The sequence below is a fragment of the Aphis gossypii genome, chromosome 2 (assembly GCF_020184175.1).
Source record: "Aphis gossypii isolate Hap1 chromosome 2, ASM2018417v2, whole genome shotgun sequence".
Classification (NCBI taxonomy): Eukaryota; Metazoa; Arthropoda; class Insecta; order Hemiptera; family Aphididae; genus Aphis; species Aphis gossypii.
The window spans coordinates 21,975,693-21,994,884 of record NC_065531.1 but is presented as its reverse complement, the minus strand read 5'-3'; the positions used below and the strand labels follow the sequence as shown (position 1 = coordinate 21,994,884).

The following is a 19,192-nucleotide window of genomic DNA, read 5'->3' as shown; positions in this document are numbered from 1 at the left end:
GCTGTTAAAATCTACATATTTAAGAATTCTCCACTCAAGTAACACGACGTAACACTCTATTGAACTTGAACTCATTGTGCTGAAAAACGTGGTTTGCACTAAATTACATTTATTTATTCCCATGGTTAATACTTTTAATTTCAGAGTAGAGTCATTCGTTTCATTATTTATTTCCATATAGTATTAATTGCTATTCAACTTTAAATTTTTTGTTAAATTAACTTTTATTGTATATACCTACGCGGTAACCCACGTCTATTTTTTTAAAAAAAATTCACTTTTTCGATGGCTATAAAAATTGACAACCATACCTAATAAATACTTTCGCATTATTTTCTTTTGTGAGACATTGAATTGCATTTTATTTTATTTGTTTTTACAGTTTGTAAAAGATAATAATATATTAACTTGTGTATTTCTTATTTTTCTTCTTTTTTTTTTAAGTCATAAATTATTTTAGTTTGTGGTTATTGTTACATATAACAGTTACGTGGCATATTAAAATGTAATAAATCATACCATAATTGTATTATTGTATAATAACATTCACAAGTTTTTCAGGTGTAAACAATTATTCAAGAAACGTAAAGCTTTTATTTATCCAAGTTTTACAGAAATTAGAAAACTTACTTTATGATTCTGAAATAGCAGAATGGGATTGAAGTGTCGTAATATAGAGTTATCATAATATTATTCTCTATTATCTTTTCGTATTTCATGCGAGTTATTTTTATATCTCTTTTTTCAGACCGGCTTACACGACAGAGGGCATAATATTTATAACATGTTTATAATTTCCATTAAATACTCACACGTTTTATTATATGAAAAAAATAATTTAAATATGTATTTATAAAAAATAATTTAGTGAATTCATAATTTTTTTGTAAATACTATTATATTTTTGGACAATTTATTTGTATCTAAATGCATATAATGATATTTAGATTAAAATAAAACTTTTAATATATTCTTAAACAAATGTTGTCTATTTGAACTGTTTAAATATACTATACTTTTTTTTATCTCGGTTTCCGTTTTAAACGATTTGCCCTAAAGTTATACTTGAGTATAATATGATACAGATACATGCACCGCTGATCAAACGAGTATTTGAATTGAAAAACTAGTTGAGTTTTAATTTATTTAAAATATATATAGATTTAGGTATAGTATTCAAGTACCTATATGATATTATACATGGTGATTTTTTATGAAGTATATAATAATTAATAATAAATAGTATTATGTAATAAACTAATAAGTATAGCGATTACCGATCGTGAAAAATTGGTTTTTGGTATTTTGATTTTTAGCCACAGGAATTTTTTTGAAGTCAACCTAATTTAAAAATATTTACATCGCAAGGTCTCTCCTCTAGTCAATATAACCCGATCGACGAGGTTCGACAACGAGTGCAGAAACCGAAACGCTAGGTATTCAAAAACTATAAACATCGTCTTACCTCCGCATGTAGTGATATTTGATAACCACGACGATCACCACGGAATTCGCTATGGCCGCGATCAGGAACAAAGGCACGTAAAGGCCGATCAACATGATACTTCTGGTCTCGGTGAATTTCATTTGCGACAGCGAAAACTCGGCGATCAGCTCATCGATCACCGCCGCCTGTTCCATCCCGGCCGCATTTTTCGTCCATAAACTGCTGACATTACGCGCCGTCGTGTTGTTGAACATTTCGTGTACGGACGGTACGCTAATGTGTCTCGTTAAATTGTTCGTCCTGTAACGTCATAAACGGTTGAGAGCTGTAGTATCAGAATTTAAGTATTAACTGTATTAACAGCGAACATACTGTTATGGTAAAATGCATTATTCCTATATGTTTATATGTTGCGTAGATAAATAAATCGTCCGTTCTACGTTTCAATATAATATTTTTTCGTACGGAATAATTTTATTTGTGTCTCTACCGACGACTCTTTAGCCTAAAACTACTAATCGGTTTTTTAAAAAGAAAAAATTATACTGAAGTTTAAAATACCATAGTTAATTTTTATGCAGTTCCGTTACATTTTTTTAGTAATCAACTTACTATCCATACGTACATAGTAAAAAAAATAAAATTTTGCTATTGAGATGTTTACTTTTAGGTATATAACGGTTGTAATTTATGGTACATAATTATTTAATTAGTTATCACTCATTACAAAATATTATATTATGAGAATTTCCGTTAGTATATACATTTTTTTATCACAGTTAAAAATTTTACTTAAATGCAGCGTACCTACATTTAAAATTTAGAATATTTTTCTGATTAGGTCAGGAATATTTTTCTGAGTGTTTATATAGGTATCTAAATCAAATTTTAATGAGTAATTATTTAGTTACAACAGTACTTAAAACTGATATAAGTAATGAGTTTCACAGTAATCTATCATTTAGAATGTTGTTTTGCAATGTCCTAAAATTATTTCTGAATCATATTTTCAAAAAAAAAAAAAATTGCAATTAAAATGATCACAAGGACTTAATAGTTAATAATAATTCAATGGATTTATTATTAGTAAATTTATTGCACGTAGTGTGGTTGTATTGGATTTAAATATTTAATAATATTATGTTAAGTCCGAATGGACTCATCAAGAAGAAATACGTTACTATTCAAACTTGTACTGTAAGCTGCAGTTGACTTGCACAGTCAGTACAAAACTAAGGCGTATAAGGGTTGAAGTTAAATACCCTTAGTCCGGAAAGTTGAAACGTTTGAATAAGAAGCATACTGAAGTGGTATACAGACCGATGTGCCTTGTCGCGATCGATTGACAAATTATCATTCGATTCACACTAAAGTAATTTATCGAATACAAGCAACAACTCAATTAAATCGTATTATTGTATAGTTATTTTAACTACAGAACTACTACGCACAGTCAGAAACATTTTACAAACTAGTTATGTTTTTAAAGCATATACATGGAGAACTTACATTTTCCTTAAATCGTGTTGTATTAAATATAAATTGTATTCTATATTATAATATTTTTTCTCCAGACAAATCAATCGATAGTTCAATGAGATTGTAATTATAATAGTCGTTAAACAAGTTTCGTATTATATCGTCTTAAATACATGTATACGTTTGCACTTTTAAGCAAGAAGTCTATTTAATGATATTGTACATTGTATAAGAATGTTCAAAATTTAATTAAAATACCTTTAATGATAATGATATTAAAAATGTAATTTCAATAGAATGTGCAGGTTGGACATCATTATATAATATAATAAAATGTATAAAAGTAATTAAGTACGATTTAATAATAATAATAATACTAATATATCATTCGTATTATAATATTGCTTTAAAATTCGTAATCAAGCGAGTTTTTTTTCTATTGTTTGTATAATATTAAAATTTGAACGTAGTTGATGATTTGAGCATTATTGATGAATTTTTGTAAACCATTAAACTCAACAATAATATTTAATCGGTCTGGTAGGTACCGTCTTACCAATTCTCGTCTCGATTCGCTCTGCCGTTAGACGGCGTTAAATCATTATTATTATTCGAAAAATATTTAAATTATTATTATTTTATTTTTTTTTAATTTAAAAAAAATGATTAATCGTCGCGTTTAAAATACGATTATGAACAGAGCTAATTTTACTAATGCATTTGACGTTATTTTTTCTTAAAGTTTTTATTTTACGTTAAGTATATTGTATAAAACGGTCGAGTGTCGAACGTTTATCGTAATTCCATGAAATTTCATTATGCGTTCGTAATACGCAGCTTACAACTTCTTATATTTACTTAACTTCCGTACAAAGTGACACAGTCAATCAACGGCGTGCGTACTGAAGAAAGGCACATACGATGCATTGTATTATAGGGGCCCGTGTGAAGATTTCCCCAGTGTCAGGTTTTGATTAAACGAACTCTCCAGCAATTCGTATAAAAGAATTTATCAACATTTACGATTGTATAAATTTGTGTAAAAAAAAATCTATACGAATTGGTTTAATTAAAACCAATAACGTTTACAAAAATAGTGATTTTCTCTCTGTCAACGATTTACATCTCTTATCTGACATTAATTAGATGTCATCATCATATAGTTTACGTATATTTGTTCAGAGATTAGGATCTCCTAAAAAAGTTGAATTTTTTTTGGAAGTATTGGGAAATTTACTAAAATAGATATTTATTTCCTGGAAAACAATTTAATCTATATTATTTATCCATACAAGTACTTAGTACTCATTCAAAATTTAAAAATAAATACACATACATACATAACCAATATATTTTAAGAACTAATATCATTATTGGTAATATTATTTTATATGATATGTAACTAGGAATAATATACTAATATAATACTATATTTATGTTTTCGACTTTATTGGATTTTTTTTTTCAAATGTTGTACTTAATTATTTTTTATGCTGAAAACCCAGGTGGTGCAATCAGGATTTAACGTTGCGCATTTGTTTTGGAGCTGTAAAAATGTTACGTTGTTTCGTAATTTGTAGGTCATATTAAATCTTAATTTATTACTAAAAATGGTTTTGATTTAAAATAAAAAATGTTCTTTGATTTTTTATAATTGCGACTTTTTAACAGGTCCTTAATTTTAAATTATTTTAAGCATAAATTATTTTTTCAATTATTATTATTTTTTTTTAATTTGATGAAGGTGTTAAAATGTCTGATTATTTATAGTTCCTAGGATTCTGATTTTTTTTTTTAATTTTACAACATTTTGTTTGTTAAATTATTTTATAAAATATTTTTTAAGATTTTTTCTTAATAGAATACATTCAAGGAAGATAAAACGATTGTAATAATGTTCAAACTATGTAACAAATTATTAAACTCTACAATAAGATAATACGTTAAATATTGATATCGCGTTTGTTCTGATTTTCTATAAAACCAGAATCGTTATCAAAAAGTGTATTGTTTCATACTTCATAATATTGGACAATTTTGTAAAAAGATTGTCTAAAAATAATTGTATAAGTAATTTAAGAATCAATTCACAAACACATCTGAAGGATAGATACCTTTTTTTGAAAATAGAATCTACAATCTGTAAATATTTTCTTACAATAGGTAAAACAATATAGTGATTTTGTTTTATTTATATCTTGGAAACTTTTGTGCGGGTAGGTAATTAATACATTTTTTTCGTGTGAATAATTTATATATATTATGCCAATATAAAAATTGAACTATTAATAGTGAAGTATAGCCATCGTTTAAGTACTTATATTATTTTGAAATATTTGAAAATTTATTAAAATAATATTTTTTAGAACTAAAGCTGATTTATTTTCTATAAATATGTAACTTCTATATTGATGGTCGTTCTCCCTTTTATTTTAATAGCTGTATATTTTATCGAATATTTCAGCTTACAAAAAATATTAAATTTACTTAAATAATTTTAGATTTGAATAGCTCACTTATATGTTTTTCAATAGTAAAGACATTTAACGATCGATAATAAATTTATAACACAACGTCCATTATTAGTTAAACATATTTTTTTTATAAAACACCATTAATATTTAAGTATTATTTTATATTGTATAGTTATTTTCGTATTTGACGAACATTTCAATTTCTGATACAATTTTATTTAATTGTGACTTTTAAAGAAACTTTATTTACAAGTTGAATTCTCTATTTTACTTTTTATATACTGTTACTTATTTTAAATTAAAAATATGGAAATTTTACTGTAATCCACGAATAGAATATTTTAGAATACATGCATAAGTACCTATTATACGCCTATATTCAACGTTATTTTTGGAGAGTGCATGATCGAGATCTTAAAAAACATCCAACTAAAATATGGATTTGAAATTTCGTGAGTGCCTCTTGGAAAATATTATCACGTTAGTTTTGATTTATAATACCTACCAAAGTGCCCGTTGCGAAATAATAAATGGTATTCAATTTAAATAAATGAACGTAATTATTTTCCTTTAATGCTAAACACATAAATTTAAACTATTGCACAAGCTATTTAAATGTACTTTGTTGTACAACCATGGATTTGCCTGTTCTTTACGTGTGTAAATATGTATCGATAAATACGTTAAACCTTTCTCGGGGTACCATTTAATTTTGTTTTAATTGTGTTTCTAAAATATATTATTTGACAGTATTATACCTCGTTTGTGTAATTTCATGTTTGATCATAAAATATGGATACGAAATGAACAATCTATATTAGCCAATAATGTAGATTTACACAAATGTATCGAATAATTTAAAAGTAAAAATGAATTGCTTTATCTGTTAAAAAGTAAGATATTTTAAAAGAAAACTCTTTGAAATAATTTTTATTTGTTAAAACTTAATAATACATTGCTATATACAGCTATGAAATAATAAAACATTGTATAGTATAATACATTTTAACTTTGTTTTAATTTATCACTTTATTTTATAAGTCAAATGTGCAAAAGAATAATTCTTAGTATATACCTAGGTGTCAAAAATGTTTCTTTTTTTTTTACAGAAAAAAAAGTTTTGTGAGACACCTAGGCTTATATTTTCATTACAATATCACCAATACGCTCTATGCTTAAGCTCCCTAAGAAACAATTTACGTTAATTTTTAGTTTTTTTTTTCAGTTCTCCGGAAACTTTATTAGAATCTAGATTATTGGAATTTTTTTGTTAGAAGTAATACGTATAAAAACTTCTTTACTCAATAAATTTAACAAAATTGTTTTATTAACTTTTAAAATTGAAAATAAGATGTATTAAGACACTTAGTTTTAAAATAAATATTTAAGCAAGTATAAAATAAAAAAACTCAATCAATTGAAATAATAGTTTAGAGCTTTACTCACCTAAGTAACAGGAAGTGTAAGAAGACACTTATAATACTTATCCATGAATTTAAGGCTTGTTCTTCATAAAAACGTTAAAATAACAAATAATAAAGTTTTACTCACTGTGTTTTCTTCACGAGAATTTTTGTTAAGTTTTCAATATTTATATTATCTTATTGTAGATGTTCATCGTCTCCATAATTATAATTGTTTGTTTATGAATCAGGAAATAACTTTTTAGTTTAATTTTATAATGAATAAATGTTGACATAAAATATAGATTTAGTGGTTTACTCGAAGACTGGACAATCAGGAAAGTTACAAATAAGCCAATTCATCTTTGGAATTTGTGGTTGATAAAATTTATTAGCCAAAGGTTGGTAGTTATGTTTACATGTATGATTTGCCATTGTGGTGTTTAATTAACATTTTGACACAATCAAATAATTGTGTATCGTCGTTGTTTATAAACTAGTGGAGTACCTAACTTATATGGACACAACGATTATGTATAGAATTAAGTAATTCAATTTGAATAATGTAAGGTATTACTTAAACTATTTTTTATTCTCCCCCCTCGTGTTATAATAACTAATACAATGGTAGGTTTGTATAAATTTTAATTTCGATTTCGAAAATTGGTTATTTATTTTTGGTATTATTTCTGGCTCTTTAATTAATATGATACACTAACTTAAAACGAAAATATTTGTAATGACATTTATTTTTATTGATCTTTGATGACAAAGTACTGTTTATAAAAATAATTTTGATTATGCGTTTATGAATGACAGCAGGGTAGCCATAATAATTATCTCCAAAATACTGGTATCAAACAACTTGTGTCATATACTTATATGTCTTAAAATTTAACCTGACTTTGATTAGCAAACATAAAAAATGTCAAATACGATGGTTTAACTAACCATTATTTTGTGTAGAATATTGAAAATTTATAGTAAGAGAATTATACTAGGTTTGATTCACATTACAGATATATTGATTACTATATTTGATTTCAACATTGGAGATTTTTTTTGTATAATATACTTTTGTACTAATTATTTAACAAAAATAAATTAAAGATTATCTATTATATGAGTTTAATGAAATCAATATTAGATTCTTAGTCTTAAACCAACAACTATGTTTAAGATGAACTTAAAAGGCAAACAAGTAGTTCAATTAATTTCAATATTCCACTTGGCTGAGCTTAAAACACAACTTTATTTTTACCGTCGTTTAGTCTACAATATTATGAAAATAAGTATAATAATATACATATACTATCTCCTTATTCTTCTTCTTCTTTTTTTTATTTTTGAATCTGATTAGGTTTTAGGAAATTGAAAACTAAAAATATTGTGTGAGGTTAATAAAAGTACCAATATTTTTAAATCAGAAAACTATTATTTTATTTATCTTTATTTACTTTTGAATGTATTCAAAATATTACATAAAAAATAAATAAATGGTTTTCAAAACATAATGTGATTAGCATATTCACATTTTTCGACCCCTAACACATATATTATAATATTATACGTAATCTACTAAATAATTTTTTTTTTTCATTTTGATAAGTTTTTCAACGTAATACCCATCCTAAACCTCTTAAATGTAGGCTAGATAGGGTTTAAACACTAAAAGTACGAATCAGGTATAATACCATGAAATCTAAATTGAACTGTACAATTTACAAAACTATAAAAGTTAAATGTAAAACAAAATTGTGTGATAAAATCCACGAAGAAAAATAAAACGTTTGAAATAAAAATGGTTCTTTATTGCAAACATTACGAGTAATTGTTGGTTCAGTTTAATAATAGTCTTGGCAAATTATTAAATACGATAAGAATAATGTATGGTTTTTATTAAAAAAGTGTGTTATCTTCTAATGAATAACGATTTTTCAATTCTTAAAAATTAATTAAATAAAATTAATAAAATGGGGTATTATATAATTATAATGGAAAAAAAAATGATAAATATTTATCCAACGATTTTGTTCACTTAAAACACATTAATACTAAAATCAATATTCAAAACTAATTTAGTGACAAAAATAATCACACAGATAAAATCAGCTTAAATATTATTTATTAATATTATTATTATTTATTCGATATGCATATTGTACTTATGTAGGAACACTATACATAATTTTAAAATCGTATTGTTAATTTAAAATTGTAAATATTAGGTATTAATGTAAATTCTATATGAATAAATACAAATCGAAATAACTGCAGTTTTCATACTAAACATACGAAATATTAATAATAATAATAATTCGTAATATTAATTGTTTATTTAATTTTTTTAAATTTGTTCACATAAATGTGCATATTATTATCGATAAGTATTTTTTAGACTTACCGTAGGTAAGAATTAGAAAGTTCTATGAGCTTATTTTACATACTACATCTAATAAAAATGTTATAACATAATATGTGTTTAAAATATATATTATTAATTTATTATTTAACATAATAATTTATAAGTGTAACGAAAAAGCATACTCTATTTATATGATAATAAATTTCAAATTATTTTAGAACGGATGACTTAACTCTATAAGTACAATGTACATTATAGTTTTACATAGAGTAAAATAGCTGTTTAAAAAAACATTACGGTAACGAGAGAGACGATAGCGCCGAAAAGATTGAATATAAAGGAGGATTGAAGTTATATCTATAATATAGGTATAATATAGATACTATATTATAGTATTTATTAATATAAGCGCGATTTAACAGTACAATTTAGTATAAATATAGTAGTTAGGTACTACATAGATATTTTTAATAAAACTCATTTATAGACTTTGAATCAAATTACAATTTTAACGAGCAATCCATAAAAACCACGTAGAACTGATATAATAACTTATGTATTAGCGATGACTTATGTTATTACGCATGATGACTCAGATGGTTTTGTACAAAATAAACGTCTTAAGAAAATATTAATTACACCGAAGTTGAACTTGAAATATAGCAATATACAATATTCGTTTATATTTTTAAAATAATATCCTATTATGGTGTTTTTTTTTTTTTTTTTTTATTGTACATAAATAAGATAATGTATTCATCTCGGCAGTACTAAATATACTTAATATAATACGATGGTATATTGATCATTAGACTTTGTCAAATCTGACATAAATAAGATTATAGTGTTTAGTGTTTAATCAAGCATTAATACATTATCATAATACAAATGATTACATTTTAAATGTAAAAAAACGAATACAAAACATATTATTATAATATGTGTGTAACTATTACGAAATGTTTTAGTATTTAATTCTACGTATTTTACTTGACGTTTTGTTTCATATGTATATAATTTCTCGAAACACAGTTTATATTTTCTTGAAATTTTTGAATTTCCATCTGTTTCACTAATGATTTACACAACAAATATACATTATGTTAAGTGAAAATAAATAATAATAATAAAACATACTATTGTAATTGTCAACTTGTCATAGTTTATACTAGTAGCTTGTAAGTTATAATAACAAAAAAAAAAATAATAATAAAACATACTGAAATACATAAAGTGTATACCTGCATTGAGTCTTTCGTACAAACACACTCACACACACACACGACCTCGACTCCGTTAAACCATATACTTATGTACAGAATGATTCGCCAAAAATGCTTAACCATTTTTATTTTATTTTTAACAATGGTTTTATTCATATTTTAGTTTGGAATTTGTAACAAGTTTACACTTTATGGCCCATATGTTGAAACTTTGAAATACGATGAATTAGTTTTTAAGTGATTCAACTTTGTGTACTAAGAATAATAGGTCCATCATAATAGATTTGTAATATACGTATGGTAGCTATAATGATTTGAAAATTATAATAATAATTAATATTAATTTATCAATACTATATGATTTATAATAGATGTTCGAGTATATAATAAAAAACTATATTCATTATTAAATATATTTGATATTTTTATTTAAATTATTAATAACATCAACTATTATGTTTAAAAATTATTCGTTCAAATTTTGATTCAGGCACAATATAAACATTAAACAAAAATAAGAATATGCTTATAAGTTTATTAAGTCGAAAATGTTGGTTCTAATTAGACAAAAAAAAAAATGTTTACCTAGGACACTTTTTATACGGTATACAAATCTGAATAATTGAAAATATTGTCTTTTATAAATGTATACTTAAAAAATCCAAAAGTCAAAATACGAATATACTCATCATTAAACGAAACAAAAGTGGACTACGTGAGTGAGCATGACGAATTACTTTGTATAGCCACCACACAGCTGGTTGGCACAGTTGTTCGTATCGTAATAATATCGTTTTCAAATTGTATATTAATGGTCCGCCCTCGTCCACCGCGTCAGTGCACGTTGTTTAGTCGAAGGGAGGCTTAGGTATATATCGGAAGAGGTGCATATAAACAATGAACGTACACGGATACAATAGCTAAGGGATTTGGCTAATACGCTACGTATATTGTGCATGTTTACTCGATAATGCCGATGCTAGCCGAACCGCTGATATTGTCCGTGACATACGCGTAATGTTTGTAAATAGGCTATAATAACAATAACAACAATAATAATAACGGTAGTACATTTTATTCGAAAACTTTAATAAGAAATAAATTATGAAAAAAAAAAAAAATCAATACCTACTGGATATTATGTTATGCTAGTATGATTGTGTAAAAATACCAAGCCTATAGTAATACGTTTAAACAAAAAATATTATGAATCTTATTAGTTAATACAATAATAATTATTGTTTAGAAGGGTTTGTGGGGAATATGATTTGTAATAATCTTTTTGCAAAATAAGAATATTTTGTATTATTTGTCGTGTTATGAAAAATTAAATGGAAAAGAGGTATCATAATAGTACAAAATAGTAAATGTTAGTTAAATCTCTTCAATATAATAATATTATAATCAATATAGTTACTATTAAGAAAATTACTAAGTTCTCTACAAATTAATAAGTTCTGAATGTATGATAAGAAGCAAAAATAGAGAATAAAATAATTTGTTGATTATCTATTATATTAAAAAATAATAGGTGATTTTTTTACGTTTTATCTATTAAATTCATTTTTGATCCATTTTTATAGAATGAGTAACATTCTAATACCAAGTGAATTTTAATATTGCATTAATAAGTTTCTAAACTCATTATTTTGAAAAATTTTCACTTATTTTTTAAATATTAATTTTACATAATTTGATATCATATTCAAAATAACATTTTTTTTTTGTTTTTGAATAATTGTTTTCTTCGTAATTTTTTGAATGATAAAAATTATTTTTAATTTTATGTTTTATAGCAGAATATTTTTCAGAGTACTCGTTATATAAAATCGAATTTTGAACGAGTATTTAATATGTTACTGGAACGGTGTCACAAAGGAGATACATTGTAAAATGTTGGTATTTTCCTTTCACCTAAATTTAAAATACTTATACAAGTTATAACTATAAGATACACTTCATATAACAGCACTGAATTAACGTAAACATAGTATAATAACAAGTGAAGTTATAATAATTTACAATGAAAATTAAATATTGAAACAAATCCCTCCCGCTTGGATACTTGCTATTTTACTTACTTAACTAATATACATAATATTTGTTACCCTCGATATCTCAAAAATATTAATTACCTAGCTACTATACAATCATTTTAAAAGAGACAGTAAAATCATTTTTTTTGTCGGTTCTCTTAAAAAATTAAAAAATTGAATGACATGCTTTAATATAATATCATTAAAGTTTCCAGGAACATTTTATTTTATTACATTGACATGCTCAATTTCCGAAAGGTTTTTTTTTTAATTTTTAAATTAAATGATTCATATTTTTCATATTAACCCAAATCAACGAAAAATGTGGAATATAAAAATTGTATAACGTTTCGAATTTCTCAAACGACATACGCACACAGACACAATAAAATGTAATTATAGTACATCATAATACTATTTGATACTTATATTATATTTATAAACTGTATGATCACATTACAACTAATTAATATTTATAGAAGTTTAGTTGTATGTATTATACAAAAACAAAGTTTTGATATTGAATTATCTTATCTAATGCCATAGTATAGGTTCATTGAACAATTTTTAAGCAGTGCCAACGTGCATTTAATATTAATAATAATAATATTATGCAATGTATTATCTTGTATCAGTAAAGTTTTAACTTAATGTATGCTATTTACGGTTGGTTCCCTTATCAAATCGATTTTACACATTCAGTCGATTTGCATTAACCTTACAATACCTATTATTACTTTCCATATTTTTGTTTTGATATACTTGCATAGATTCTGAACAAGGTAATAATAATACACTCCATTACATATTTGATGTAACATATAAAGAAAATGTATTATTGCGAGTAGATACAAACATATACTTATCGGAATATAGCTAAGTAATAATCTAGTAATAAAATTTGATAACATTTATGACAAGCATAAACGTAACTGCAATAACATTTTACTAGGTAGTAGGTACTACTGTGTTATATATTGCCATTTGTTTTATTATATATATAATCATAATACTGTAAAAAAAAAAGACACGATTAAAAATTATATACAAGAAATAATCATCTTTTTAATATATTTTTTTAATATTTTATATAGGACAATGTTATAGAAAAAATTGGATCAAGGTCTAAGTAAATATACAAGTAGAGAGTACATTTTATTATTGTAACCTCTTTTACATTTTTAATTTTACTAAATAATTTGTATTTCAGATCTATATAATATACAGTTGTTGAATGTTGTACTAATTAAGTTGGAACCTAATAATTATTTATTGATTTTAAAATGATTAAGTAAGAAGTCCTATAATATTAATGTTGTCAAATGTCACTGAATTTAACACAACTCTAATGATTAAAGGAAGTCAAATGAAAAATAAACATAATATATTCCAGGATGGGGTGCTGGATAAAACAATAATAATACACTGGTAAGTGTAATTGAATATATTTTTAGACCAAAATATTTGAGCTAAAAATCTTTTACTTACTTGTTCATATTACAATTTATTTTTGATGATTTGAACTTAAAAATGTATACGAGAATACAGGTATACATATCTTAAGATTTTGTGAACATTATCTGTATTTAGTTATGCTCATACAATTATCTAGATAGACAGTCATTATTTTTGAACTAAAGATTATATGATGATAAATTATCTGATCAGATAATCTTGTCTTAGATCAGCAGTATGATTATATTACCGCCATCATAAGTGTAATAAATATTAAGTACAATTTTTAACAACAAATAGACATAGAATGTTGAAAATCTATAATCTCTTATATCTATAATCTTTAAACATAAACTATAAATGATTGTGTATAGTTTATAAACTTAATTTATATACCTACACAGCTTTATGGTACTTTACAGTTGTTTATATATATTTTTAACCCATAATTTTGGATTGTATTAACAATCATTACATTACACGGTTTAGGTACGTTTCTTTCCATCAATACATCCAAGTGTTAGAAGTGAAAGAGGATTCTAAAAAGTGAAGCGAGCTTGTTTTAGAAACTGTTAAATATAATGGTATATTTTGTAATTGTTTACAGTATTACTATTGGAAAATTATTTTTTCACGTTTTTGAGCTAAATTATATTTATTTTTATAAATATATTTAATACTAACATAATTCAGCTGTACACTTCAAGGATCAAATAATATATTGTGAATTATTAAACTGGTCACTAACCAATAATACAGACTTATTTACTACATTGCAATTGCAGATTTAATATATTTAATATCGAATACACTATGTGGTTTATAGTATCATTTCTGCTCGTTGACTTTCACTTTAACAACTAAAAATATAAATGGTTTTTTGGTGCCATAGAACGAATAATTTGGTTTTTTTTTTTAAATATAATATGTAAATGTAAAAGTACCCTGACGCTTGTTGTTATTATTATTATTATTATACGATTTTAAAATAATGTCATCACAAATCTACATCACAAACTCAAAAATCATAAAGGAACTTTGTGTGAACGACTCATCTTATCGGTTTTACTGATACGACTTATCTCATCTGTACAACAGGGTCCAGTCAGTTGTTTATTGTTGGTAAATGACAAACTTGTGATTGCACACTTTCATGGCTTCTCTCCCATGTGCGTTCGCTGATGATCTATCAGTTTATCGCTTTGAAAAAACGATTTTCCACAAACGCTACACGAGTATGGTTTTCCATAATGTACTATGAAATTATTAAAATTATTGACAAGCATTATGCGTAGGAATAATTCATAAATATTGAATAGGACAAAATATAACACACACAAGTACACACGTATACATATACACAAACATTAGATACAAGGGTCTCAGTTTTCAGTCATGGATATATACGTATTGTTATTGTCTTTTTAGTACCGACGTTCAAGGGTTAGTGTAAGAGACTCGTTTATGCAAAAAGGCGTAATCGTAAAAATTAATTGTAGGCGTTTATAATAATAATTTAACTCATGTATGTTTATATATATTTTTAAGCAATTAAATTTAGTTAGTAACAGTGAACCAGAGAAAAACGTCATTTATCTTAAAATAAAATCCGATCTCCACATCCTATACTCCAGACGCTAACCAAAATTGCATCAGGGAGTACACTACAAGTTAGTAGTAATGGTATATACTAATTTATAATATAGTTGAGTATTTATTTAGAGACATTATTGTTCTTTTCAACTAGTTTTTTTCTTAAAAAAATCAGTTATTATTTTTTGGAAATTTGTGAAAAGAATTTAATCCAAAATAAATAAAAATAATATACATTAATGTACAACAAATAATTCATTCATCAGTTTTTTACAAAACACATCATACTTAATATTGTATTATTTTTGTGGGCAAGTAGGCAAAGAGTGTAAACTATTAATTGAATGCATTTTTTTATTATTACGAGATAATAATAAAGTTAAAGTTTAAACCTGTACAATATAACCTACATTAGCTCGAACTGAGTTGGTTACCGATAAGCATGAAAATATTGATGACTCGAAATTGTAATATTAACATTTTCGGTAGTACTATAGTCAATAACTAATTTTTTTTGTCATTGAATATTGTTTCGTACTTATTTTAAGTCAGATTTGTATAAGATTTCAAAACAATTTAAACACGCATAATTAAATAGTTTAAGATTTCTATTTTGAAGAATTTTACCCTCATGTTATATACGTAGGTACAAGTCCAACTGCAATTGTATAATTTATGTAAATTTATTATTTGCTTTCATGAATATGAATACACGTGTTATTTACACTTTATATATGTATTTTATAAAATGTAAGAACTTTTTAGGTGACATATTTCAGTAATGGTGTTTTGGCAAAAAATAAAGCACGCTCGAACGAAATGTAAGGTATAATAGCCAATTAATAGGTAATCATTATTTTATATTTTATTTTAATAAGCCCAGTGAGTACAGCACCAAATCATTATTATTTATTTCAAAATCTCAGTAGATAAAATGTTGATAATTTAATGCATATTTATACGCTTGTAATAGCAATAATAATAATGTGTCAGTGCACAATAACTAATAGTTTTTAATTAAGTTGTCAGGTAATATTATTATTTGAAATATGAACAGTGATATTAATTATTATTTGTTTTGCGCTACTAAAATTAACACTTTTATACTTTATTAGTTAACCTTTTAGCAACGTAAATAAAATTGTTTTTGGGTACACAATTAATTTACGATAAATACGTTATCAAGTTTACAACCTATCTCGCTAATTTTATATCAGCCGTTTCAACGCGTTTTACAATGCGGCTTTTCCTACTATTTTTAATAATTTATTACATAACGACTTGTCGTAAACAAATAGTTTTTAATGTTGTAGTAAAATCAGGATTATAAGACCAATATAAATAAATGGACAATAAACTTTTCTGAAATTTTGTAGTCAAAATTGCTTCGTTTTATTGTAAAAGTTTCTTAATATTTTAGGTTAACCATTATTTATATGATGGACCCTGTCGTCAGGCTTTGAGGTTTAGAATAAATAACTTTTTTATTTATCTATTAATATTTAGGGTACTTTAATAATGGCTTATGGCATAGTATATAATTTACATAATATGTTGAAAACGATAAGAATAAATAAACTTAAATAATAAAAATGTAACTTAAAAACACTTAATTAACCTATCAACATTTTTATAAGAATCTAATTAGAATTTCAACGAAAATAAATTTTCACGAAGGAAAATATTTCGTTAATCTTTGATGATGAATATTTTTTAATGTTGTAAGTACAATATGTCTTCCGTTGAAAAAGGTCTACCATTTTATTTTCAATTCAAATGACTGGAATTGTAGATGTCCTCCACTATATGTATAGATAATAGAAAAAAATATATATTATAATTACCATAGCGTAAGGTACCTATGTCCCAGAAGATTCGTATCACCCTTAGTATTTCCGTGGAAAATCAATGTATATAAATATCTTCTTTTACATTGATAGTATTGAAATTCTAATTGAATGGCATGCGATTCGTTTTTTTATTTTAAAAAGTCAAAAATTATCAAACATTTTTTTTGTGCAAATAAGGTTTTTTTTTAAATTTTCAAGATGGCCATTCTATAATTTATATATATTTTTAAAACAGATCAAAAGGAATAAACTAAAATTGAAAACATTTTGATCAAGAAGAAGCAACTTATGAATTTCTAAAAATAATAGTTATGTTACCTAAGCACACACTAATTGCACAAATTGATTAAACAATATCTATCTCGAATGGAATACTAAATTTTTTTTATGAGAATCTATAAATATCTAATTATGAGTGAAACTTTCAGTTAAGATGTATTTTGTATGTTTTTTTCTTTATATTGACTTCTATGTTTGGTGAATATAAACAATCAATATCTACAAAATAGTAGATACCTACCTATGCTATTTTTCTGTATTTTTTTTTACCTATTTTAAATAATAGCACAATGTGTATATTGTACAATTAATATAGTACTAAAATCATTATTTTATATTTTAACTATATTTAATTCTTTTTTCAGATATTTATTTATCATTTAAGGAAACATAAGTACTTATTTGCATGTCATTCACAACGACTGAATAGAACTACAAATGATACCGAAAAAATGAGACTTGAATTTGCACTAGTATTATTATTATTATTATCATTATTCTTTTATCAAAGTACAAAGACGAATTCAAACAGCTTTTGCATAAAAGGTTATAATATCTAATAATAGTGCGTTGACTTTTGAATACCTATATATTTTTATTACTTTTTTTTTAAGTCTAAATATGAGACTTATTTGAATGAATACATATGAATAAATAATATACGATCGGATAAAAGGTAAATACAATTTAAAATAAATATATTTTTACAGAGAATAGATAATACGCGAGGGTTGTGTCCTGTGATCTTACTACAGTTGAGTATTACGCACCTATAATAAAGATTTTACTGAAAAGTTAATATTTAAACATTAAAGGTGAATGTATGATTCATTATTCTAAATATTAGATATTGTTAGTATAAAAATGAATAAAATTTGAGCAAAATCCATCACAAAAAATAAGAATCTTTTGCTATATTTTGAATGCATTGAAGAGTTCAATACATACATTGAAATGCATTGTATTGTATTCTGTCATACATCATTTTATATAGTGTTTAGAGAATTAGGAAGATATTATATTCAATAATATCGCGCATCTGTCGTTTTGTGCAAATGATTATAATTAGTATTAAATTAATTGATAACAAAACAACAAATTCTCCTAACTACACGTAACGGATGTCAATTAACGTTCCTACATTGAACTTGATTAATTGTAATAGTAGGTATGTACGTTTCAAATTTCACATCATTCAAAATCTCACACCACCACTATATTATAGTATTATAAAATGTAATATTAATCAATTCTAATCGAGGTCCATCGATGTGTTTGATTTGTTCAACGATTGAAACATAGATGGACGTGGGTCAAACAATAATATTTTATTAGACAATGAGTTAATTATAACAATAATATATATATTATATTATGATATAATAAAGGTACACTTAAATAACCCATCTCATTATTATAAAATGTTATTGCTTATTTTGAATTAATTATGTTTATTGTCATCTTAAAACTCGTGCAATTACAAATATGTACGTATCATTCTATTATATAAAAAATGTTGAATATTCAATCTTTCACGTATTTTATTTTTAAATATTTTAAATTTTTTCTGGTTTATAAAGAAGGATCT

At 24.6% G+C, this 19,192-nt stretch overlaps 1 protein-coding gene across 4 annotated transcripts in view; it reads right to left on the bottom strand.

Moving 5' to 3' along the window:
• LOC114124322 (gastrin/cholecystokinin type B receptor-like) overlaps positions 1–19,192 on the bottom strand; it is a 124,231-nt gene that overhangs the window by 46,292 nt on the left and 58,747 nt on the right. For all 4 annotated transcript variants that reach the window (XM_050200659.1, XM_050200658.1, XM_050200660.1 and 1 more), the window contains one exon: positions 1,466–1,747. In XM_050200659.1, coding sequence (XP_050056616.1) covers positions 1,466–1,747 — 282 coding nt within the window. The remainder of the gene's footprint in view (positions 1–1,465; positions 1,748–19,192) is intronic.